Source organism: Magnolia sinica, chromosome 10 (genome assembly GCF_029962835.1).
Source record: "Magnolia sinica isolate HGM2019 chromosome 10, MsV1, whole genome shotgun sequence".
In the NCBI taxonomy this organism is placed as follows: Eukaryota; Viridiplantae; Streptophyta; class Magnoliopsida; order Magnoliales; family Magnoliaceae; genus Magnolia; species Magnolia sinica.
The window spans coordinates 76,409,205-76,434,799 of NC_080582.1; the positions used below are offsets into that span (position 1 = coordinate 76,409,205).

The 25,595-nt window shown below is 37.5% G+C and overlaps 1 protein-coding gene across 7 annotated transcripts in view; it reads left to right on the forward strand.

The window, feature by feature from the left end:
* The first annotated feature begins 993 nt into the window (after positions 1-993).
* LOC131217044 (uncharacterized) overlaps positions 994-25,595 on the forward strand; it is a 34,831-nt gene continuing 10,229 nt past the window's right edge. For 4 of the 7 annotated variants that reach the window (XR_009157165.1, XR_009157168.1, XR_009157166.1 and 1 more), the window contains exons 1-7: positions 995-1,380; positions 4,270-4,332; positions 6,415-6,858; positions 13,779-13,850; positions 15,568-15,693; positions 15,789-16,001; positions 23,938-23,985. Coding sequence is in view for 3 of the 7 variants with exons in the window: in XM_058211737.1 (XP_058067720.1) it covers positions 1,060-1,380; positions 4,270-4,332; positions 6,415-6,858; positions 13,779-13,850; positions 15,568-15,693; positions 15,789-16,001; positions 23,938-23,985 (1,287 nt within the window). In the remaining 4 variants the exon portion in view is untranslated. Of the gene's footprint in view, positions 1,381-4,269; positions 4,333-6,414; positions 6,859-13,778; positions 13,851-15,567; positions 15,694-15,788; positions 16,002-23,937; positions 23,986-25,595 lie in introns of all 7 variants that reach the window. The other 3 variants (XR_009157167.1, XM_058211735.1, XM_058211736.1) reach the window with 3 other exon arrangements.

Genomic DNA, 25,595 nt, shown 5'->3' on the forward strand with positions numbered 1-25,595 from the left:
CTTTTTATGTTTTACTGAAAACGACGTCGTATTCTCACGAGAAAATCATAAAATGATACCTTTGCTAGAATACCATGAGATTTTCAAAATCTCAATAAATAATTTTTTTTTTTCAATTTTTACCAAATAAGTATTTACAAGTTTAAATTAATTAATTTCTGCTTGTATTTTAATTTATTAAATTAATATTAATTTGTAGTAAATTTTTAATACTTTATTTCCAGTGACATTGTTCCAAAAATATTGCAAAAAAAAAAACTTAGTGGCAATCTCATTCTTGACAATATCTCAAGAGATTTAAAATTTGAGAGTTTTTTCTAAATATTATTGCAAAAAAATCATGAAAAAATCTAAAGATATTGATTCTAAATTAATAAATAAATAATTTATTTTAATGAGAATGTCGTGAGATGTTCAAAATCTCGGCAATATTTGTCACACTTGCCTGAAAATAAGCCCAATCCCAGCCCAGCCCAGCGAAATAGAGGATGTGCTTCAAAATGGAAAGTGGATTGCGTACTGAGTAAACTCTGTGGGGTCCATCATTGGATGCATGCGTATTATCCACGCCGTCCATTCGTTTTTACAGATCATTTTAGATTATTAGAAAAAAATTGAAGAATATCCACACCTCAAGTGAAACCTTACTAGGGCCCACAGTGATGTTGATTTGTCATCCAACCTATTCATAAGATAACACAGACATGGATGAAGGCAAAAACAAATATAAGCTTGATCCGAAATTTCTGTGGCCCCCAAGAAGTTTTCAACGGTAGTCGTTCAATTCACACTGTTCCTTGTGGTGTGGTCCGCTTGAGTTTTTTATATTTTCAATTTTTGGCATCAAGCTCTAAAACTATATTATAAAATGTATGGACGGAGTGGATAAAATATATAATCCACGGTGGGCCCCACAGAGTTTAATCATTACGCAATCCGCTTTCCTTAGAATCAGCCCTGCATTTACCACACCTTCCCGCCACCACTTCCCTGTGAAAAAAAAAACCTTATCTCAGAACACTCTCTCTCTCTCTCTCTCTCTCTCTCTCTCTCTCTCTCATGTCGTTCTGTCCAAACCCTCTCCATCTTTCCTCCTTCCTTCCACCTCTCTCCTCAAAACCCTCTCTCTCTCCAATCAAAACCCTAGAAACCATCCGATGCGCGAGGCGCTCTCAGAGGACTGGGAAGCAACGCTACCCTTCCGAGAAGAAGGAACAACAGCGCACCCGATTCAAAACCCTAGCCCCTGTTGAGAACAGAGAGGACGGAATTTGGAGGCTGTCGAAGCTCAATGTCCCTGTTGACAAAGATCCTGGGAAAGATAATCTTGGAGTATCTGATGGTCTTCTTGAAGCCATTGCCAAAGTCCTCGAATTCCCTGTAATTCTTCTTCTCCGGATATATTTTCTTTTTGGGATTGTTTGGCACATTGGATTTGGATTTTAACTTAACCAAATCCAGGATTGTTCAATCGCTGAGGTTTTCATATATCAGTTGCGTTTGGCGGCCTTGAAATTGTGTTTGGCAACCTGAGTTTTAAAGAAGGCCACTTCATATAGAGAAGAAGAGAGCATTTATGACAGCTGGGGAGGATTGCAAATCCCTGAGGTTTTCATTCTACCTGTTGTGTTTCACAAACTGGATTTTCAATCCTTCAGAATCTAGAAAGTGTGTTTGCAAACCTGGATTTTGGAAAAAGACTACTATAGAGGAGGAGAGAGCAGTTATGACAGTTGGAGAGGGTTGAGAATCTCTAGATTTTGCAACTCATCTTTTAGACAAGATCAGTGTTTTAAGTATCGACGACATCGGCCGATATTGCCCACGATATATCTTGTGTCCCACCTGTGTGATACAAAACGCACAAGTTGTGGGATATATCCCACATGTTCGATCTGATGAGCATTTTCGATTTTCAATCCTTTTTTTTTTTTTTTTATAAATCATGTTAAATCAGTGTCAAGTTGTTACAAATCCATGATTTTTCGTGAAAAATCATGGATTGAGGGCTTTGATTTCGAGATTTGGAGGAGATGGGCCGAGTTGCAGAAAATTGAAAAAAAATAAAATTAAATTCGCGCAAATTGGTTGCAATCTTTGTGTCTAAACATAAAATCAAACATGTATGTAACCTGATCTAGTGATTCTTCTTTTGCTTTTGAATGTATTGCTTGTGCTTCCACACTCTTCTTACATTTATAAATTATATGAACAGACTTTGAATATACTTGCATAAATTCAGATAGACAACGCATAGGTTAGGATCCCATACAAAGAAAACTTATTACGTGCACTTGTTTTTTGCAATGTTTTGATTTATAAGTGTGTATTGATGTCTTTTTTAACAATCACTGAAGTTTCTTGAAAATTTCGACCAAATTCCCAATGTTTCCAACAAAAACGATACATTATATGATACAACTGATATATCCCATGCAATAACCGATACGTATCTATATCCCAAGGGTGTGATACATTATGCAATACCGATATTTCGAACACTGGACAAGATAAAAAAGGGCCCTTTTGAGGATTTTCAGTCCTAGGTGAATTTGAAATCCACCAAAATCCAGGGTGCTAAACACGACTTGGGTTCAAAATCCAGGATTGAAAAATCTAATTGCTCAAAATCCCTACAAAGGGGTCGTTTGTAGATTGGGTGGCTATGCGAAACCAAACACGAGATTGGTTTTACATAGCCACTCAATTTTGGTGTGAGACTAGTCCAATTGCTTGGTGTTTTTGGCGTGCATGGTTGTACACAAGGAACATTACATGGCCTGAGAAATAGGCTGGCCCATTGAAAAGGTGGGACACGTGTACAAGGAAAAAGGAAAATGGATTGGTGTACAGTTACGGGTAAGTCACTTTAGGCAATCCTCTTTGGACGTAAGCTATAAGTCACTATAGGAAAGTTGGTTTTTGTGCTTGGGTAACTTGTAAGTCAATTATAGGTAAAAAGTTGTATATTCACACCATGTAGAGCTTGGAGTAGGGAATCGTTCCAAAATGTAATTGACACATAAGAAAGCTTGATACCAAGTACACCATTTTGTTAAGCCCATTTAGATGAATAGTTGAGCCGATTCTTATGCTAAACCAATCATCAGGTGGGTCATAAAAGTAGGTCCACATATTCAAAATTATATATAATGTGAAGCAGTAACTTAAGATAAACAACAAGGAAACAATTAAGTCATATTATGGATCCGACCAAACTGATTGAACTCTTAAAAAAGGCCGTTCTGAGGATCAGGTGGGTCATGCCACAAGCAACAGTTGGGATGGGGACGCTTACCAGTAAAAACTATGATTATTTGTGGCACCCACCGTGAACTGTATATGCCAGATAATCAAGTCAGGTGATTCTAGTGATCAGGATGATTGGCATGCAGCAAATCAGGGCATTCCAATACCCAGCTGGGCTGCACCACAACCATTAAAACCATCCAGATTGTTGGTGTGGCCCACTAGATTTTGATATTGGCCTGAAATTGGACCTAAGGATGGAAACAACAGGGACTTAAATATAGATGGATTGGATGGCCTACACAAATCGCAGTGGGCCCCGCAAACAACCATGTTTTTGCAACTGCATAGGTACCATACCTTTCGTTCTTCTTCTCTTCCAATTGGAGAAGGGGGGGCGAACCATTCAATGCTTTGGTAAAAAAAAAGCCTAAGATCTGTGGTCACTGGTGGTGGCCGGTGGTGCGCGAAGGGTTTTCTGGTTTCTGGAAGGAGAGAGAGAGGCCTGTAAGTGCACCACCTTTAAGTGACTTCCCGGTAAGTCACTTACATTTCACCCAACCTACAAGCATCCAAACAGGCCCTAGGAGAGAGAGAAAAGAATGGTGGTCTATATTCAATCTACAGGTGGCCAGCATGATTTTTGTGCCAGGGAATGTTCATGCTGGGGCCCTCACAATCAATAGGCTTATCATGTGTAAGTGAGCCGTGAACAATGTTAGCATTTCCTTTATCAAGACATGATGGCATGCTAATATGTAGGTCATTGCATAGAAAGTTCTTGTGATGTATCACAAATTCAGCTATCTAACTTAATGACTCCTGGTTGATTTTAGCAGTAACCACGTAGCCTTCTCTGCCGACCCAAAGTGGCCGGGTCAAGGCTATGATGATGACAAGCCATGTGTTGTTCTTTATATTGTGGAATTTTACGAGTAGTTTAAATGTAATTTGCTATTTATTTTCTTTCTGTTTGTGCTTCATATGAGCTGATTTGCAAAGTGATCTTCTTTGTCTTAGGTTGCTACTATGTTACCCCAAGAAGCTTTCTCCGTTGTTCGGAAATCCTTTGATGCAAGGAAGGTTGGTTCGAAAGGATACGTAAAAACAACATTTTCTTAGTAGAGAGATGCTCCAATGCTCTCAGAGCATTATAGGTTATAGTGCTCCTAGCTCCGTTGGAACACTTAGTCTAATCCATCAATCTAGATGTTCATTAGGTCCAATGGGCATTTCATGGGTACCATGAAAAAATCACACTAATCTGATTAATACTAACTTGATCAATGGCCTTAAATACGGCCAAGGTCGTTTAAGCAAAGGGCAATTCAATCCATCTATTTGTTAGGGACTATCGTGGATTATGTATTATTCTAAAGAATCGCTTTTGTCATGTATTCATAACCATCCCATCCATGACTTGGAAAAAATATGGCTATAGAAAATAAGACCTGTTCAAAGATAGATTGGATAATCCGATTAGTGTGATTTTTGTGCATGGTAGCCCATGAAATGTATTTTGAATTTATTGGATGGTTCAGATTGATCAATTGGACTGTCCTAGCGAATCGATGCAACTAGGAGCACTATAACTTACAGTTCTCCGAGAACACTTGAGCATTTGTCTCCATGGAATGTATATTATAATCATTTAGAAGATTGAAAGGAATGCATGAAAATGAGAGCTGCTGATTGTGGAGTGTTCCTGAAAGGAAGTTCTATCTTAGAGATTTACTTGTTGTCAAGATCATGTTTTTATGTCGTGGTGCACTAGAAAACTGTAAGATTCTGGGTCTTTTATAGGAAGGTATTGCCTTTAATCAATCATCATGCCTTTGCTAATGTGAATTATTGAAGTACTTGTTTTAACTGCCTCATCATTTCTGTACTCAACGGATATTCTTGTGTTGGTAGAAAGGATAAGATGACATCTATATTGCATCTATTCATTTTGTGATCCTTGCAAAATAAATATTGAATCATGTCCAGTTGCTATGCAAGTCACCAAGATTTCCCACTTTTCTCCTCTGCCCCACTTATAGGTAGCGGATGGTTGTACGATTACATCAGAGTGCTTATCCTCAGACTGTCTCACTTATAGTTCCTGGTTTTCAAATTGCACCCTAAATCACAATTTCACGAGCAAAATGCAACATCCAGACTTGGGAATGAAGTAGAGAAGAGCACAATCAAATAGAAAATGATGATCTTACCTCTAGATGTAATTCCATAGATTGCAAAGCACCTGAAATCCAGCAGACCAAAATGTCCACTTTTTGAGTGTATCCCCACGTACTTCTTCAACTTGCAAATGTTGGACTCTAGCGCTTGACTTGCTTCCCAAAGTTAACCAATCTGACTATGGAACTTTCAGCCAGACGTGGGACTTCCTGGTCCTAGAGGCTAGAGGAATTACGAATCCTGGGAGTGGCCAATCCTGGATTGGGGACTGCTGGATCAGTCAACCCTGGATTGTGCAGTAACACCTTTTTTAATGGGAGTTGTTAATCACAATTTCTGGAGTTTGGTGGTTGGTTCATGGACTCAGGAGTCCTAATCCCCGTAGGATCCAAACAAATGATTGACCCCATATTCCTGGATTGGCCAATCCAGGATTAACTACCGCAAGGATCCAAATGGGCTCTAAGGGCATAACATTTTCTTCCCCTTCTAGGCAGCATTTTCTGCCCATTTTGAGTCCCCTTCTGGAGCTATTGGACATGGTTTTCCTGTTGCTGATTTTGGCTTCATCACTAACTAAAGGTTGCCATATTTAATTAAGAAAATAAACATTCATAGGTTAAAAGAGAATGAAAAAGAAGACATTCGCTAGCTACATTTTTTACAAAGTGACTTCAGCCTGACTTTTATTTGGCATGCCCTGGAATCTTGTCTGCAGCTATTAATAAGTACTCATCCCAGTATATGATGCTGTATTGTTTGGTATTGAGATTGGTAACCAAGAACTTGGAGGTTATGCATGACAGTTCCCTTGTCTGTTCAACCTGTTTAATGGTTATGTCCCTGTCATTTATCATCAAATCTGCTATTACAACTTGATTGACAATGTCTGTTGAAACTGGTTACACTGATTTCTTCAAGCGATTGTGTTTAAATTTTGTTCTGGCACAGTCTAACTATTTTTCTTTCCTGATGTTTCTTCAGCTGTTGAAGGAGCCCAAGTTTGTATATACTGTGGACATGGATGTTAAAAAACTTCTGGATTTGGAGCCACGTACATGGGACTTTATTTCTCGGCTAGAGCCTAAACTTGGGCTTGTAGAATATATGCCTCATGAAAGAGTTTCAGATGATTTGATAAGCGTGATACATGGTTATAAAAGGATTCATACAGATATGGGGAAGAGGGAAAGTGTTAATGACATTCACTCTGAGAAATCATACAAATTCCCAGTTCCAAAGAAATCGAAAGTTGCAGTGGTGGGTAGTGGGCCATCAGGCTTGTTTGCTTCACTTGTGCTCGCAGAACTTGGTGCAGAGGTTACCCTGATAGAAAGGGGTCAAGCTGTTGAACAGAGAGGGCGTGATATTGGTTCATTGGTAGTTAGGCGGATTTTACAGCCGGAGAGCAATTTGTGCTTCGGGGAGGTTATCTCTTGATTCACATCCTTGGAACCTTCATTAATAGGTTGTCTTAATATCTTAATATTTTATACTGTACTCTTGTAATGATCCTTTTCATGCATCTTCAATATGTCGCATCTGGATATTCTTTGTTTTTTTTTATTTCCAGTATATGATGCACATTTTGTTGTGCATAACATTCACTACTCTGCAACTGCCTACCAGCAAGCACGTATGTGGCTTGTTGTATCTCATAAAAAATCTAACTGTTACTTTCATTGTGAGACTTGGTCCTCCACCATTCATTTGTTGTGCTGTTAAAATTTAAGAAATACGACCGGAGTTGAAGTGGATAAGTGTGAAATTTGTTCTAGAACAGGGTTACTTGTGTTTTCTAAGTCGTATTTGTATTACAGATGTCATTTCTTTATGAATAGGATCTTTGTGTTGTTTTTACTTTTTACATGGCTTTTACAACTTGTGCATTTTCAATGCTACTACCACAGATGTGTCTGTTAGCTGTTTTAGTTGATCCATGGTAGCATCTAGCACGTCACATTATGTGCCGCCAGCATTTTTTCCCCCAAGTGGATAATTGATCAAATCTGCAATCCTGGATCACTTTCCTCTTGTTGTTTTTTTTCTCTTAAACTTGTTTTGTTTGAATGGATGTATGTAGAAGTTGATTTTTGGAGGCTAAGTGTCTCATGGCATTTGCTAGTTTGGAGTGGAGTGTGCAATGGGGTCTAGCATCAAACTTTTCTGTAGCCGATCCTTATATTAATCTGAGGCAATAGAGAAAAGAAACCATGCCTGCTTATTGCTGCTACATACAAAATGTAAAACTTTTTGACTTTCAAGATCAAACTTAGATAGCAAATGTGCAGGACCATGGCAGACGAACAGCTAATTTATTTATTTATTTATTTTTTGCATATTAACAAATTGAAAAGATCAACAACCATCAGGAAACCTCCGTTTTTAATTGAAGTGCAATCAAGTTAAGCTTCAACCTTGTCTGGCATAGGAGATCAAACATAACAAGTAGGATCTCTTTATCCATTTCACAATGGCAAGAGATGTTTGGAACTTTTTCAAAACTGGATGTGGGATCTCTTGGATCTTCATTAAGTCCACTGGGGATAGGTTGCTGGATGGCAGTTGGGCCATCCAAAGGTTGAAATGAGATTCTTTGGGGTCTTATGAGGATAATGGAAGGAAAGAAGGAGAATATTTTTTTAGGATAATGCTACTTCAGAAGAAACCATACAAAGAAAAATTCTTTACATGCCATCAATTGGGGGTTGCAAGGCAGGATTCCTAGAGTGCGCAATGGTGGTCCTTTTAGGGAATTGGGTTGGGGATAATGTAGGCTGAAGCTAGCTTGGGCTATATGGGTGTGGGTCTTAGGATCCTACTTAACCTCGCCCCCTCTTCTGCAACAAATCTATACAAACAGGTGAAAATTTTCTTGAGAACAAGGAGCAAAGTTGTGTCCTGGGTTACTAGCTCAGCTGTTTGCGCTTCAAAGTTTTACAACCAACTAGCATCAAGCTCTCTTTTGCTTCAGCTTTGGTAGACAGTGTTTTACGAATTGTATGATTCAGATTGTATTGTCACTCAAATCACATTTCAATGTGAATCGTACTAATGTGTGTGGATCGTACAATCATAATCGTAAATCATATGATTCACAAGAATTGTATAATTCACATATGTGCATAAATCACCTGAAAAAACCAGTGAAAATTTGATTTTAAAAAAATTGTTATTTTTTTCTTTTTTTACCCATTTGTTTTTAAAAGACTTGTAAGGCCCACCTCCATTAAAATAAGCCCTCTTTTGTTTGTTTAGAGGGAGGGAGATTTTTCCTTTCAGCTTAAGAAACCTAGAGGAAAAAATTCAATATATCTTTTTCGTCGGTCAACTGAATCGAATGTCGCTTTCTTCATCGAGAATCTACATCAACATAGCTACAAAAATACATAAACTACTTATAGATTCTTTTCTCTTTTCCTTATTCCCCCTTTAGGATAACTAAGTTGAAGATATTCAATATATATATATATATATTTCTTTATTTTTAAGATTCTTTTGAATCTTAAAGATTTCTTTGCTTATTTTTAGGTTAAATAATTGTTTTTCCTAATATTTGTCTTTACTCTAGGGTTGTGTTGATTGTTCTTGAAGATGGTGAAGAAATCGAAGGCTGAGCATAATGACCCATGTGAGATTATTGCTCAAAAGTGGATGGGAACACTAACCTTAACCTCAAATGCTACTTTTGTGGTAAGATATATTGTGAGATATATTTTGGATGAAACATCACCTTGTTTGAACAAAGAAGAACATAATGACATGTTCACAAGTACGCGATGTTGTAGTGGAGAAGTTTAAGAAAATGCTGGAGATGAACTCTAGTGATAAGAAACAAGAAGAAGCCATGTATGATGTTGGAAGAGTCCCAGTTGTACATGACGTGGAAGAATTGGGTGATAGAGGAAAAAGGAAAAAGACTGTGGGTGACTTTGTTGGAAGAAATAATGAGGAAGAGGAAAATAACATGCCACTCAAAATAGAATTTGGACAAAGGAGATGGAGATAATGTTTATCTTTTTATTACTTGCTTTCTCTACGCAAATGCTTCACCATGCAATCTTGTGAAGAGTCTTTTTTTGCACTGATGTAGAAGCCATTGCTACATTTGGATTAGGGTTGAAGTTTTCCACTTATCATGAAGTGAGAAATAAAATTTTGAAGATGGGGTTTGAGAACATAGAGAAGGCAATTAAGGTGTACAAGAAAGAATGGGAAAAAACAGGATGCACTATTATGTTGGACAGGTGTACAAATGGAATGAATCAGTTTATTACCAAATTTTTCGGTTAATGATCCGAGTGGTACTTTAAAAAATAAAAAATAAAAAAATCTTTTAATAAATCCAACGTTTCCAAGAATGCGGACAATTTATTAGCATTACTAGAGTTTGTTATTGATGAAGTTGGTGAGGAGAGTGTGGTACAAGTTGTGGATAGTGCTTCTGCTTATCTAAAAGCTGTTCAAATGTTGGTGGAGAAAAATAAGTTATTTTGGTCACCATGTGTAACCCATTGCATAAATCTTATGCTAGCAGACATCCGTGATTGCAAGTTCATGTAGATACTGTGGCAAAGGTAAGGGCTATGTCTATGTAGATTATTAGCATTGCTGGGTTTTGAATTGAATGTGAAAGCATACAAAAGGCAAGTTGACTTGACCAGCCATGACATAATTTGCATGTTTTATTTAACACTAAAGATCATGCATGAGCATAGGATTTTTTTGAGGTCAATGCTTACCTTGAATGAATTGGAAGGGAACCATTTTTCCAAGACAACAAAGGGAAAGCACGTGCGTGATATAATCTTAGCTTGACTTCTGGCCATTTATCAAGTATTGTTTGAAGACTACTCTCCCATTGGTTTAGGTACAAGTTAGTTGATTCACATGAAAGGCAGGCCATGTGATACATTTATAAAGCTATTGATCGGGTGTAAGTGAATATAATGAAAATTTTGGGAGAAGTTAGGAAATGATATTTGGTGATTTGAGAAATAATCAACAAATGGTGGAATCTTAAGTTCCATAGGCCCTTACATGCGGTGGCCTGCTTTCTAAATCCAAGATTTCAATAGATCGAGAAGTTTCATGTGGATTTGGAAAAAAAATGTGCCCATATGATTGTATTGTAAGAATGGTTTCAAATTCAAGGTTAAGGGTCCTATCGATGAGTAGAATGGACAAGTTGAAAAGCCCTTATGGCTTGTTTAGAAGTGAAACTGCAAAGTTAACAAGAATAACAGAGCAACGGGTAACTTTTGAATTATTTTGCTAGTTAATTATTTGTTGACTTTGATTGGTTAAATGTCTATTTTGATTTTCAAGTTATTTAGTTTAATATTTGATTCTTTAATCTTTGTATTATATGATACATAGGTTTATGATGGGAGAGTCACGGAGATGAATGTCCAGAATTGCAGAAGCTGACCATTTGTATTTTAAGTCTAATATGTAGTGCCACTGGTTGTGAGCACAACTAGAACACTTTTAAGTAAGTGAAAAATTATTGAACTCATTTGATGGATTTCATTGTTAATTTTTATATACTTAATTAATAATTATATTCTATAATTAATGATAAAACCATATGTTCATGTAGATACATTCTAAAAAGAGAAATAGACTTAGCAACAGAGACTGAATGCTCCCATGTTTGTAAAATACAATCTTCAATTGGAAGTGCGTCATGCAAATGGAGAGAGAAATAAGGGCTCGATCCAATCTGCTCATCAAATATGGAATATGATGACGGGTGGATCACTGAGAAGGGGAATGCTGCCCTTATGTATGAATGTGGGTGAATGTTTTGTTGAGGCGTTAGAGGGTGATGATGGTGCAGGCTCTACCTCATAACCAGATAGGGTGACGTAGTCTGATTGCATTGCATGTTGTAATATAGTATTGTACTCTTATAGACTTACACTTGGTAGTGTCATTTAGTTATGCTAAACTGATAAGCATAAACTGTTTTGCACAAAAATTTCAATTATAAGTAAAGCAAAAGGAAAAGCGTTAGTTGGGGAAGAGGAGGAAGATGAATTTATTTCCAGATAAATTTTGAAGAAGAAGATGATAATGCTATTGCTAAAATTGATATTAATATTAATGATGATGGGGATGATGGTGACAACTCAGATGCGCAGAGTGAGGGCCAAGAATAGATTTATTGGACATTTTGAATTATAAAAATGAATGTACGTATATGGTCAAATGGTTTTTTCTTTTTGATTTATATAGATGAATACATGTAAAAGGGTAAAGGGTTAATCTATTGTACTTGATTATCACACAATGACACATTTTATACACTTATAGATGCACTGTATACAGTTGATCACATGATAATATCATGATTATTATTGTTTTTAGGGAGAGCTAATGCTTATTGGGTATTTTGGTTTAACACTGCTTCGCACTAAAAGCGGGCTACATCCGAGCTAAGCTTGAAGATGGAAGTCCTCTTTCTTTTCTTGAAGGTTAATCTTTCTTGGCTTTCCAGTCAGTTTGCTAGGACAGGTGGATCAGAGAATACATCTCTAATTTTGGTAGTCAATCTTGGTCAAGTCCTTTGCAAAGACTAGTGAAATGATTGATTGCTGAACTGAGATGATAGGTGCAGCTCAAAGAAGAGCATGACATACAATAGCCATGGCAAGGTCCACAATCACTCTCACTAGCAAGCATTGGGGGCATGCTCTCTAATGAGAGCTGTATTCACAAGAGTTTCCTTGAATGATGATTCGGTACAGGGATGTGGCTAACTCTGATCACTTGATTGTAAATGAAGTTAAGTGGGTTGATTTTAATGTTGTCATCTCTTTGAGTTTAATGCCAAGTGAGGTTAACTCCTAGGCCAATTGTTTGGCTAAAGGACTTGAGTCCTTTTGCCTTAATGGGCAGTACCCCTTTTCTCTCTTTTAATAAACTGAGTTATTTATAAAAGAAAAGAAATAAGCACAAGCACTGAAGTTGGCACCGAGGCATACAAATGTATCACCATCAAACCAGGAGTGGAAAACGGCATGCTCGAGTTGTTGGTTGCAAGGAATAGCTGGGAGCCCAAGAATACATGTTTACCAAACATTGCTAACATGCCAACTAAATCATGCCTAACGCTCCAATAGTCCAGTTTAGCCTAAATATTGTGCATTTTATCAAAAGGGAAATTTGTAAACAGTTAGAGTCTCTAGCATGCAAGGCCAGACGAGCTTGCTATCCATCATCTTCGTCATCTAAGCTCTATCCCAAATATTAGGGCTTTGCTATTCACGATTAAAAGAAAAATGACTAAATGAAAGAAATTAAATGTTAAATTGAGAGAGTTTTATAATTATTCTGATTTTTTAATGCACGTTTTTCTAAATTATGAATCAGTTTGCTTTGCTTCCTTTTAATTTTATTATTTATTTTTTGGAAAGGTTTTGTCTCATGGTTGGCACATGCCATGCCATTAACCAATCTGAAACTTGATGTGAAATGGCAAAAATATATCACTAGAAAAAACAAAAGAAAATAGACATGGCGCAAGTAACATTATAGCTCTCACCTTGTTGGAGATTTTGACTGGAAGGAAACGATACTGGAACTTAGTGAGAATCGTCTTTTTTAATTTATTGCTAGGGAAGGAAATTATGAGTTGGATGTTTTAGTGCATGAAGGGGTCCTTACATTTCTCATTGTTGGAATTTTTTTGCTCTTCCATAATAAAGCCCCCCTTTCAGCTGTCAAGAAAATAATGAAAAGAGGAGGTTAATTGATGTTAGTTTGAGAATGGCGGCAAGGTAAATAAAATTGGAAATAAGTGCTAGTTGACATTTTGAATCAAATAGGAAAAGGCAATTCTCTTGCTGAACTTGAATCTGAAATCACACCTATTTTTGGCATTGACCACGGTAACCAGGTGTGATATCAAGGAATGAAATGGATTTGGATTTTTAAATTTCAGGTGACAATGGTTTCTTCTCTTTCATCTTATGCTATGCAATTGAAGTTGATTTTGCAGCTCGAACTTTGCAGGTTCAATTAGACATGCGTATCTTAACATTTGGTAAACATTTTTCTTTATGTATTTAGCGAAAAAGGCACTGCAGAAATGCTATAATCTTAGCACAGTTGGAGGCATTATTGCTGCCGCTGTGTTATTTATTTATTTATATTCCTATTCTGTACAATCATGTCAAAATTTTCCTCTATTTCGATGGAAAATATTATTTCGGTTATTTTTCTTGCTGTGTCCGCCTAGTATGTCCTTCCACTTTTTGATTTTTATTTTTGTGCTTTTTTTTTTTCATCTGTTCTTTCAGCTTCTTTTTTGAGATAATTTATTAAGTACTTAGGTATGGCAGGGCGGTGCAGGTACGTGGAGCGATGGAAAGCTGGTAACTAGAATTGGGAGGAACAGCAACAGCGTTCAGGCAGTGAGGAACCCTTCTTTGTGAACTTCATGCTTTCCCTTATGAAAAGTTTTCAAGATCTTTTCTTGACCATATATTATGTGTGCTGGCTTGTCTTAATCATATCCCGTGTTTTAAATAGCAAATAGCATGTAGTGTTGCATCCACCCCTCTGAAGCATGAGGCGTAAGCTACTAAGCTACGTGCTACTTCTGACTAATACTGAATTTTGAATTAAAATAATATGAAAAATAGGACAAGTAGTAAATGTAAAGATTAAAAAAAAAAACAAGCAGTGCTGATTCAATACGGTTGCTCATATTATTTATGCCATCATCATCATCTAAGCCCTGTCCCAATTAATTGCGGTCAGCTAATGCCATATTGTTTGGATTCATGATGGAAGTTATGGCATAAGTTTGGATTCATGCTCAGATTTACTAAAATCATTGAAAAAATTAACTATTTTTTAGTGAAAATAGTAACGTGTAACAAATAATTGGAAACATTAATTTATGTTACTCTTTTAGTAAAAATAACATGTAGTGTCAGCTACATATTGCGTAGCATAGGCTAGGTAGCATATAGAGCATATGCTACATAGCATGTTAGCGTGTAGCGTAGGTTATGTAGCTTGTAGCTTATGATATGTAGCAGGTAACATACACTATGTTGCGTGAAGTGTAGCTTGTAGCATATGCTACATACTGTGTAGCGTATGCTATGTGCAACTTAAGCTATTTTCATGTGCTATGTAGCATGAAGTCTGGCTGCGCTGCTTGCATAAGCAATTTAAAACACTTATCATAGCTAATAATTGTGGCTCCTGACTGCTAGGTTTATAAGAGAAAAATGAAGAATGAAGATTGAGCTGAGTGGATACTTGCATGATATACCATTTTATGCTACTCACCATAACAGGCTGTCAGACATTTCCCTTCTAATGGACCTACAGATTTGATTATTTTTGGTGCCTCTTTCCTTATTTGATACTGTAAAGAAAGGACAATGGATAGGTTCTGCATGGATGCTGCATGGGTTTCCATAGAAGTCTGTTATTCTTCCCTTTCTGGATTTGTTTGAAATCTCTGTGATAAGTGAAACTTTCCCAAAATTCTAATGTCTTACAATGGTCAGTATTTATTTATTTATTTTGGGAAGCTTGTTTTGTTGAACTAACAAGTTTCTTATTCTATGACTAGAAATTGTATTTTTCCATGGGTGTCTAATGCATCCCTCTTTGGTAGTCAAGTCCTTGCTCAAATTCGCTAGCTTGTTGGCCTTGAAGAGTCATTTTCAAAAAGAATTCTCAAAGACCAATCAATAAGTTTTCACAAGCCATATCAAAACTGTTAGTGGAGACTCCAAGCATCATAAGTTTTCAACAAAACCATGTTACTTGTTTTTGTTTTCACAGGCGCTCCTTGGAAAGAAGTTGTAGGCCTTGTTTTCATAGTTTTTTGCATTTGTATTAAAATTTCATGTTCTACTGACATAAAAAAGTCCAATTTTGTCCAATGTGGTGCTATCACAACTAGGTAATGGGTTTTCCAGTACTGTTGCGTTTTAATAAAACTGTGGAACCTATGCTCTCAGTTAGCAACTCACGATGCTTCCAATGCAGCAAATTATATAGGAAGCAGGAAATATTCTCATTGCCTTATCTTGTTATGCATGCCAATTCCTCTATTATTTTCACAGTTGCTTACCCACAAGACTAACTTCAGCTATTTTCTGTTAGGTTATGAAAACTCTTGTTCACTTTGGAGCCCCACCCAATATTTTGGTTGATGGGAAACCTCATCTGGGAACAGATAGGTTGATTCCATTACTACGCAATTTTCGGCAACATCTGCAGGGGTTGGGGGTGAGTGGCATATCTTTAGCTTCAATTGTGGTGACAAAGCTTTAATTCTGGATCACTTTGATTCTCAAAGGCTCATAAGTTATAATTGCATACAGGTTAACATCAAATTCGGGACTAGGTTGGATGATCTGATCGTAGAGAAAGGACGGGTTGTGGGGGTTGAAGTTTCAGATTCCAGGAATGAATTGCATTTTAATAACCAGAAACTGACATTTGATGCTGTTCTTTTAGCAGTCGGGCATTCTGCACGTGATGTATATCAAATGCTTCTTCGGAATAATGTGGACTTGGTCCCTAAAGAGTTTGCTGTGAGTCCAAACGAATACCATTGAGCTAATACCATTTCTCATTTATTCTTTTCACTCTTCTGAACTTGAGGCCCTGTGTCTGCTGTTTTTTGAAATGGGGATTTATGCATTACAAAAGTATATCCAGTATTTGTAAAAAAAAGTTATGTCATGTGGCGCATTTTCTATGCCAGATAAGTCTAATATGGTAGAACATAGTGCATGTTTATATGTGCATATTTCTTATGGATATTTATTCTAGGAATGAGATTTTGGACACACGCACAAAAAAAATAAAAAAATCCCTCATACTGGTTGCTGCAGAATTTCTGTAAAATGCTATCTCTACTATGGTTTATGTTCCCATTGTCTCATAGCAGAAATTGGACAGATATTTTAAAGCTGATTTCGGTTGTTTTCCATTCTTCTGGACCAAACTTAATAATACAATAATAAAATAAGATGAATCTTCATGCTTTGGAAGTCCAGACATACCATAGTTGACATATCATCAATTAGAAACCTTAGCTGATAGGACCTGAATATGCCAACTATGGAGAGTTGGATATTCTTGGCAGTGTCCTGATTTTTTTTATTTTTATTTTTTTCTTTTTCCAATGTTTGTTAGACACACGTCGTAGATTCAGTACTAAAGCTTTCGTCGCCCTATCTACAAAAGTATTTGAAAACACTGTGCCTGCGTTATCTACTCTAGAAATCATGGTATAGTGAAGAGAGGGGAGAGCGAAAGAAATAACAGAGGAAGAAAATCAAGCACCATCATATGCATATATGGATAAATGGTAGTATCAACAGGTTTTGCGCCATAAAGTTCTTGAACCCCATAAAATATTTCCTTTGGAAGAAATTGATACTTTCCTCTGACATTGCCCCACTTTTATACCCAAGAAATACCTGATATGTACCAAGTACTTCTTTAGTTCTTCAATTCCCCTGTTATCACTTTCTATAACCTTAATATCATCCACATCAATGACCAAGACAATCAGACTAGTGGCAGTCCTAATAAAAATGGAATGACCAGCTTGGCTCCGTTGTGGCCCAGAGGCCATTACCACTTTGCTAAACTTATCAAACCAGACATTGGGGACTAGTTATAGCTGTGGATTGACTTTTTCTTTTTAAACCTGCATACCTTTATCAAATTTCCCCTGAGCAACAAATCTAGGAGGTTGCTCCATCTATACCTCTTTACTGAGGTTCAATGTAAAAAGTCAGGGCCAAATTTGTCAGCTACCACTGAAAACAATTACTCTGATAGCATTAAGTTTAGCAACTAGGAATAACGTCTTAAAATTAATTGGCCACAGAATTTTTTGTGTAACCTTTTGTGACCAAGTAAGCTTGTAGTAACTCAATTATGCCATCTGGTTGAAACTTGATAATGTAGACCCATCTGCACCCAACAACACATTTACCTGCTAGTAAATAGTCAACTCCCAGGTCTGATTTTGTTAGAGAGCAGTTATCTCCCGATCCATAACCTTCTTTCACCTACCATGTAACAAGGCTTCCTTATACAATTTACAAACAGACCAAGGTTTAAAGCATTGTCCAAAATTGGTATGTGTTGCTCGATATGAACCTGTACTTAACAGGTTTTGTCCACAAGTGGCGCGGCTGTATTGGCTTGATAAGGGGAAACATGTGTCGATATAACCTGGTTTGGGTAGCAACTAATATGGTACACCGAAATCGATTTTCAATCCTTTGAACAAATAAAGAAGAAACAGACAGAAACCGCAGCATTGCGAATTTGCGATAACAAGGAGATAGAAAATGAAATGAAACAAATTGAGAAATGGGTGAGTAGTGCTAAGGTGTCTGCCTTTCCTGAGAGCAACATGAAGGTCCAACTCTTCGAAGGTACCCAATGGCACAGGATGGCTAACTGGATCTATAGATTCGGATGAAGAATGATCTGTGGCACTGTATTGTGGTCCCTATTATTTGTCATCTTCCACTTTGTGTAAGTTTGGGCTTGGCTAGAGTGTTGTGAAGGCAGGGGAGGACTAGGCTCGACAAAATTTGCCCGGGCACAAGTGAAGTAAGAAGAGTCATCATGGTGACTTTGTTCCATCAATAGAAAATTAGCCTCAATAAAACTACTCTCACTAGAAAACAAGGGTTGGTCTGAAAAAAAAATATGACATCAGCAAAGACATATTCTTCCTTAATAAGACTCGGACTATAGCACATGTATCCCCTTCCCCTCTGAGTTCTTAAGTACCCAAGAAAAATACACTTTATTTCATAAGGGTCAAACTTTTCTACATCTGGTCCTAATCGGTGAAGAATGCATACCCATCTAAGACTTCTGGTGGTTAGGAAAACAAGGGAACTCCTAGGAGCATAGCTGAATGAGGAGACTGATCATTATGAACCAAGGCATCCTATTAATCAAGTAACACGGAGTTAAAACTGCATCACTTTGGTAGCTCTTTGGAACATTTATGTGGACCAATAAAGCGCGTGCAACTCTGATCAAATGCCTTCCTCTCGACAATATCATTTTACTGAGGTTTGCGAATACAAGATGCCTGGTGTAAGATCCCGTTATCAAATAAATGCGATTGAAAAGTTTGAGACATTTTGTGCATTATCTGAATGTAGATCATATTGAATTGATTCTGAATTTCCATTAAAAAAACATCTTAGGAATGGAAAATAACTCAATTATCTTGCATTAAATAAAGTCAATTAGTTCTTGAATGTTCATTGGCAAACAAAATACTTGGAATCCAGAAATGCTGGGATCTTGAACAGTTCTCCAAACATTAAAGGAACTAAAAGCAAATGAGACTGAATTACGTTATTCTACACCTGGTGGGAATGTGACTGTGTGATGCTTAGTTCACAAGTCTGACACTCTAACACTTACATAGAAGACATGACTTTGTGATGCTTAGCTCACAAGCCTCACACTCTAGCACTGACACAGAAGACAAGGATGGAATGACAGTCTTCAAATTCTTCAAGGAGCGGTGACCTAGCCGGCAATGGCACTAATGAGGGGATGTAATCTACACGATAGCTCTGACTCCTTCCCAGTCCAGATAACAGAGAACACCAATCCATGTCCTCCACCAATCCTCTTCCTCATCCTTATATTGTGAAACACACAATGGGTAGGATAAAAAAGTTATAGACAAATTGAGAGACTTTGTAAGTAAGTAATTTACTAACGTATGTAAGACTAAAAGGAAATTTAGATACATAAAGGGCAGATGAGGAAGAGATAGAAGTAGGATAAACAGTGCCCCAACCACATACTTTGGTTGATGTACCATTAGCTGAAGTAAGAAAAGAGTCGGAAACTGATTTATCAATAACAGGAAACGACTTACCCATCTTATGATCAAATGCTCTGGAGTCAAGACTCAAGACCCAAGGAGCTGATTGGAGGGAACTGAGACAAGCTGTACCTGGATTTGCGAAACTGGCAGAGGAGGAGGCAAGAGCACCAGTTGAAGGCTGAGGCTAACTCTTTAGTAACTTGCAGTATTCATCTTTGGTAGAGTGACTGAATCACCCATTGTATTTTGTTGTTATTGAATTGAGATAGAACCAGCTGATTGAGTTTTCTCTGCTCTCTCCAGAATAGGAATAGGAATCTTGGTTTGTGCATGCCGCTTTCACTCATAAGTTCCACCACCTCTCTATTGTATGATTACTACACAACGAGGGGTCCATGGCCTCTCATTGACTCACAACTGCAGGCTTATAACCTCCCCACCCCATGCGCGGCCCGTATGGCCTCCCTGACCTCCATCACCTCGGCCAGCAGAAGAAACTACGGCAGATCTTTCACGTACTTCCACTTCACCAGTGGTGGTTACAGTTCCAAGAGAAAAAACTCATTGATCATGGGCATACACCTCATTTAGAGATGTTCCACCTCCAAAAATTTGCTATGGGACTCCGACTTCCTCAGATTCATGTCGAAGACCAGATAAAAATTTTACTAGTTGGGATTTTTCATGTTGATGCCTTTGTTTCTCCAAATCACTTATTAAGCGCTGATACAAATTTAGTTCTTCCCACATACCTTTCAGATTAGAATATCACTCACCAAAGGTTTTATCACCTTGTTGTGAGGCGAATATTTCTTTGAAAAATTGGTTGATATGTGAGATATTTTTGTCTGAGGAATACTTCTCATATAAACCTCCCAGGTATCTTCGGCAGTATCCATGATCATAACATTTGAGTCTACAGATCATTCCATATTGTGCCACAACAACATCATGATTTTAGCATTCTTCTGAACCCACTCATCATTCTTACAATCATCCTCATTGGGCTGCCTTATTTGCAGTCCGCTACTTTAATGTTCGCTTTGCTGTCAGGGAGACTTGAACAGCTTTTGACAATTGGAGATAATTAGCTCCATTTAATTTGATTGAAGTTATTTAATCCTCGAGCATGTCTGACAGTATGAACATACCCGTCTTATTATCAACTTTGAATTCCATTGGACCAAAGGAAAATCAAAATCGGAAATGCAATATGATACAAAACTTATAAGAAAACAACATGACACCAGCAAACCTCTAATCACATGATCGCACACCTGGCACAATTGATGGAATGAGAGTTTGCTCTGCGTACTTCGAGAACAAATCACATTTCCAACCCAGATTTGCACACATCCAAACCCTGGTCACATTTCAGTCCAGATCTGCACACGGTCCAACTTGGGTCTGCACACCTCTAGCCCAAATCGTACATCCAGTTCAGATCGACACATGTTTGGCTCAGATTACGCTTCTGGATCTACAATCATTCAGCTCAGTTCACATGTCCAGGTTCGATTCCACACTTACAATGCAAATGACCAATTTAGTTTCTGCACACCAAGAAGAGGAACATACATTCCCTAAATGGAAATGAGCTCTCAAGATTTAGGAATTCACAAAAAACGGCAAAAGCCCGAGAGAAGAAAAATAGAGAAAGGAAGTGAGAGAAAATCGGGTCTGGATCGATATGTCAGCCTTGTAGAAATCATGGCATAGTGAGGAGAAGAGGGAAAAAAGAGGAGACAGAGAAAAGGAATGAAAAATAAGGGACTGTGTCCACATATCACATATCCCCATTCCCTTGCTTTTATTAATGGAGTTTTCATCAATGAAGAAAGTGCCTCCGCTAGCACAATGTCCATGTAGACATACTGTGTCTCATGCGTCCCACATTATGTACTATAATGAATCCAAAAGTGGAGCGACATACATGGACACAAATTTGATGGAGCATAAAGTTGTGTGGCCCACAATACGGGCCATTCAGCTGTACAACCCACAACACATCAACATCAACCATGCCCATGGATGGAGCCATTCATCCAATCATTTATGGTGAGGTACCACATAGAATGCATGACTGGGCTCACATATTTATATCATCTCACTGTCAGCAAAGCTAACTTGAAAACACCATGCCTGTGTTGTCCACAATCCCCATGCATGGAACCGTTTGATTAATCATCCTTGAGGTGCCACATTGCAAAACTAACTTGAAAACATTACACCTACATCGTCCGCAATCCCATGCATGGAACCATTCGACCAACCATCTATTTTGAGGTGCCACATTTCAAAACTAACTAGAAAACACGTTGCCTACATTTTCCACAATCCCCCTTCATGGAACCATTCATCTAATCATCCATTTTGACACTTGGTGCTATATAATGCATCACGAGGTTCGTATATTTTTCCAAGTATGCTTGCCAGTAATATATGTATAGAGTATAAAGAAGTGGTTGCTTTTCTTTTCAGCACTCTTTGCATCCTTCTGCACACACCGAGACCATCTCAATAGTCAGTGGATCATGTAGCTAGGATGCTTTGGATTGATTTATTACCTCATGCTCGCTTTGGTAAGGTTCTCCTCGTATCTCAAGAATTTCTAGTGCTAGTTCATTGTCGTTTGGAACTGCTGACACCAGAACATACCTGTAGCTTCTTTCTTGCTCATTAATAGCAACGTTTTAAAAATAGAGTAGATTGGTTTGGCCTGGAACCAGTCGCAAAAATGGCGGAGGTCATGTAAAACTCGAGTCAACTGCTGGGCATGATGTTTTTGCTTAGAAGGTTTATAGCTTGAACCCACAACCACGAAAGGTGACACAATTAGAAAAGGCCTTATCCACTATAGGAGAAGTGTATTGCTTGTTTATTGTTTTTAGTTGTATTGCATGTATTTTAAGAAGTGTGCAAGGTCGAATGGGTCGACTGGTGGTTGGACCAAACTGGCTGTCGGATAGAAACTGGTCGGGCCCATGTTAGGGTTTTAGAGCCTTTTTCTTTTGTATATCTTGACTTGATGCATGGAAGATTGTGAAGGGATGATGAGAAAGATCACTGTCTTCCTCAAGTGATTAAAACCTTGAATCCACAAGGATATTTTCTTGAATCCACAAGAAAAAAGAAGAAGAAAATTTGGAATTTTATTAATCAATAATTGTCTAATGTGTATGTCTCAATTAGGCCATTAATAAAGAAAAAAATAAACCAAAATTCGTGATGATAAAAAATAATAAAATTCTAACTCTAATAAAAGTCCTAATTCTAGTAAAACTCTTTTAAAGCCTAGTTTCTAAAAATAAAAATTCCAAATAAACTTTTGCTAGAAGAGTCGTACCATGATTACAAGCTATTTCTTTAAAAAAAAAAAAAAAAAGAAGAAGAAAATCTAAAACTTTAAAAATAAGAAAATACTACAAAAATCGGAATTACTAAAAATAGTAATTTTCCCTAAAATTCCGTTTATGAGCTAAAAGCACGCGTTTTCTTGTGAAACGGACAGACACGACCCACTTTGTGGGTCGGTTCACCCTGGATGGCCCGTTACAATAAAGATTGATAGGTTGTGCCTCCTGTAACGATACCCGGATAAAAAGTTATGGCCCATTTATGGTTCACCTTCTTTTGATCCAACCATGCTAGGAATGTATCTATGCCACGTCCTACATCAGATTAAAACACTAATGTCAAGATTAATAAGAGATTATTTTCACAAGTAGTATTAAACTTTTCTCTCTTCAATTATAATTAATTTTTAAAGTTCTAAAAAGTTGATCGGTTTGTGACGCAGGGAAGAGCACGAAGGGATAATGAGAAAGATCACCGTCTTCTTCAAGTGATTAAAACATTGAATCCACAAGGGTATTTTCTTGAATCCACAGGAAAAGAAAAGAAAATTTCAGAAATTTATTAATCAATAATTGTCTAATGTTTATGTATCTCAATTACACCATTAACAAAGAAAAAATAAACCAAAATTCATAATCATCGAAAATTGCAAAATTCTAACTCTACTAAAAGTCCTAATTCTAGTAAAACTCTTCTAAAGCCTAATTGTTAAACATAAAAATTCCAAATAAACTTTTGCTAGAATAGTCTTATCATGATTACATGCTATTTCTATAAAAAAAATAAAATCTAAAACTCTAAAAATAAGGAAATACCACAAAAATCGGAATTACTAAAAATAGATTTTTTTTTCTAAAATTTCATTTTTGAGCTAAAAGCGCACATTTTCTTGTGGAACAGACAGACACGACCCACTTTGTGGGTCGGTTCACCCCGGATGGCCCGTTACATTAAAGATTGATAGGTTGTGCGTCCTATAACAATACCCGGATCAAAAGTTATGATTAATTTATAGTTCACCTTCTTTTAGTCCAACCATGCTAGGAATGTATCCGTGCCATGTCCTACATCATGGCTTTATCCTGGATCACTCTGAAATGCATCATGTAGCTTTCTTTAAGTCCCTAAACTGTATGGATTTCATTAATTTGTGTTGGACAATTGTATCAAGAACATCAAATCCAACATCTATGAGACCAATGAGATGCGGTTAACTTTTTTGATGCATACTTGTTATCTAGTCTTTCTAATGTTTTGTTATGTTTCTATACATGGTTGAACAGCTTGGTTTGCGAATTGAGCATCCTCAGGAACTCATAAACAATATACAGGTAAGATCTATATCCAATTTTCTTTTGAAAAAGATCTAGTAGTTTTTGGTTAAGTGTGATTATTTTTTTTTCCTCTCTTTTTTGAAAGCTAAGAATGAAGTTTATTAAGAGGATCACCAAACGGCTTGAAAAAGCAAAAAACAACTGTAGCCCACACACCAAAGATCAATCACTTAGCCACCCTATAACATCCAACTTAACCCTCTTATAAACATTTGACTCCAACCTACTTTTGTCCCAAATTGCCCAAATCATAGCCAATAGAAGCTAGGAAGAGACCTTCAATGGATCCTGGCATCACCCAAGGCCATCTTAAGAAAACAAAGAATTTCTCTCAAACCATCTAAGTAAACGGACAATGGATGAACAAATGATCAACTGTCTTAGCCATCTCTCAAACACATTACGCAACAATTGGGAATCACCATTGGTCTTTTATGAAGGTTGTCAATTGTGAGAATCCTATTTCTACCCATGACCCAAGCGAAAGTTGCTACCTTGGGAGGAGCTCAATAGGACCAAGTGAAGGACAAAAGACTTTTCACTCTTTTCAAGAAGGGGCACACAACATCTTGTAGGAGTGGACCAAGAAGTGACTAGACTTCTCCAAAGACCACACCATCGAGTCCCTCTCTTTGAATGTTGGCTTGAAGTGCTTAAGCCATTCTGGCAGTTGAATGAAGTCCTCAACTTCATTAGATAGATTCCTTTGGTAGGGAGGAGACCCAACAATCGCATTGTTGAAGATAGAATAGCAAAGATCAATGGCAATATCCAAATTTGTAGCAAGTTTGGCTAACCTTGGAAAATCTATTTGGAGCGCGGACTCCTCAATCCATAAATCAACCCAGAACTGGATCCCTCTGCTCATCACCACAAGAGAATTGGGCCCCTCCTCCTTAAACCTATTATCCAAGGTGAGAAACCCCCCTTCACAATTCGAATGCCTTGTAAAGAGATAAGGCCTTCCACTACCAACCCCCTACCAAAATGCCATATTTGCTAACAATCATCACTCCCCACAACCTTTCTTCCATCTCGAACCTCCATATCCATTTGCCAAGCAATGCCTTATTCATCTGCTTAAGGTTCCTTATTCCAGCTCACCCTTTCCTGTAAGGTTTGAATACCTCATCCCACCGCAGAAGGTGAGACTTATGCTTCTCTTCAATGCTACGCTATAGGAAATCCCGACTCAACCTTTACAACCTCCTTAATGCTGATGTTGAACATTTGCAAAGAGACATGGAGTAGATTGGGAGATTTGATATAAAAGCTTTGATCAACGTAATCCTTCCTCCTAATGAGAGGTGCCAACTTTTCCACTTAAATAGCTTCCTTTTGATCCTTTCAAAAACCTTATTCCACGGGTGTTTGGCAGGCTTGCCAATACATAAGGGGAACCCAAGATACATTGAAGGGAGTGACCCAGCTCGACACCCAAAAATATCCACCAAACTTATGACTTTCTCGCTATGAATGCAAACACCCAACATTTTGCTCTTGAATATGTTCACTTTTAACCCGAATACTACTTCAAAGCATCTTACCAACTTCCTCAAATTATCCACCATTGCAACCTTTGCATCGTAGAATAGATTGGTATAATC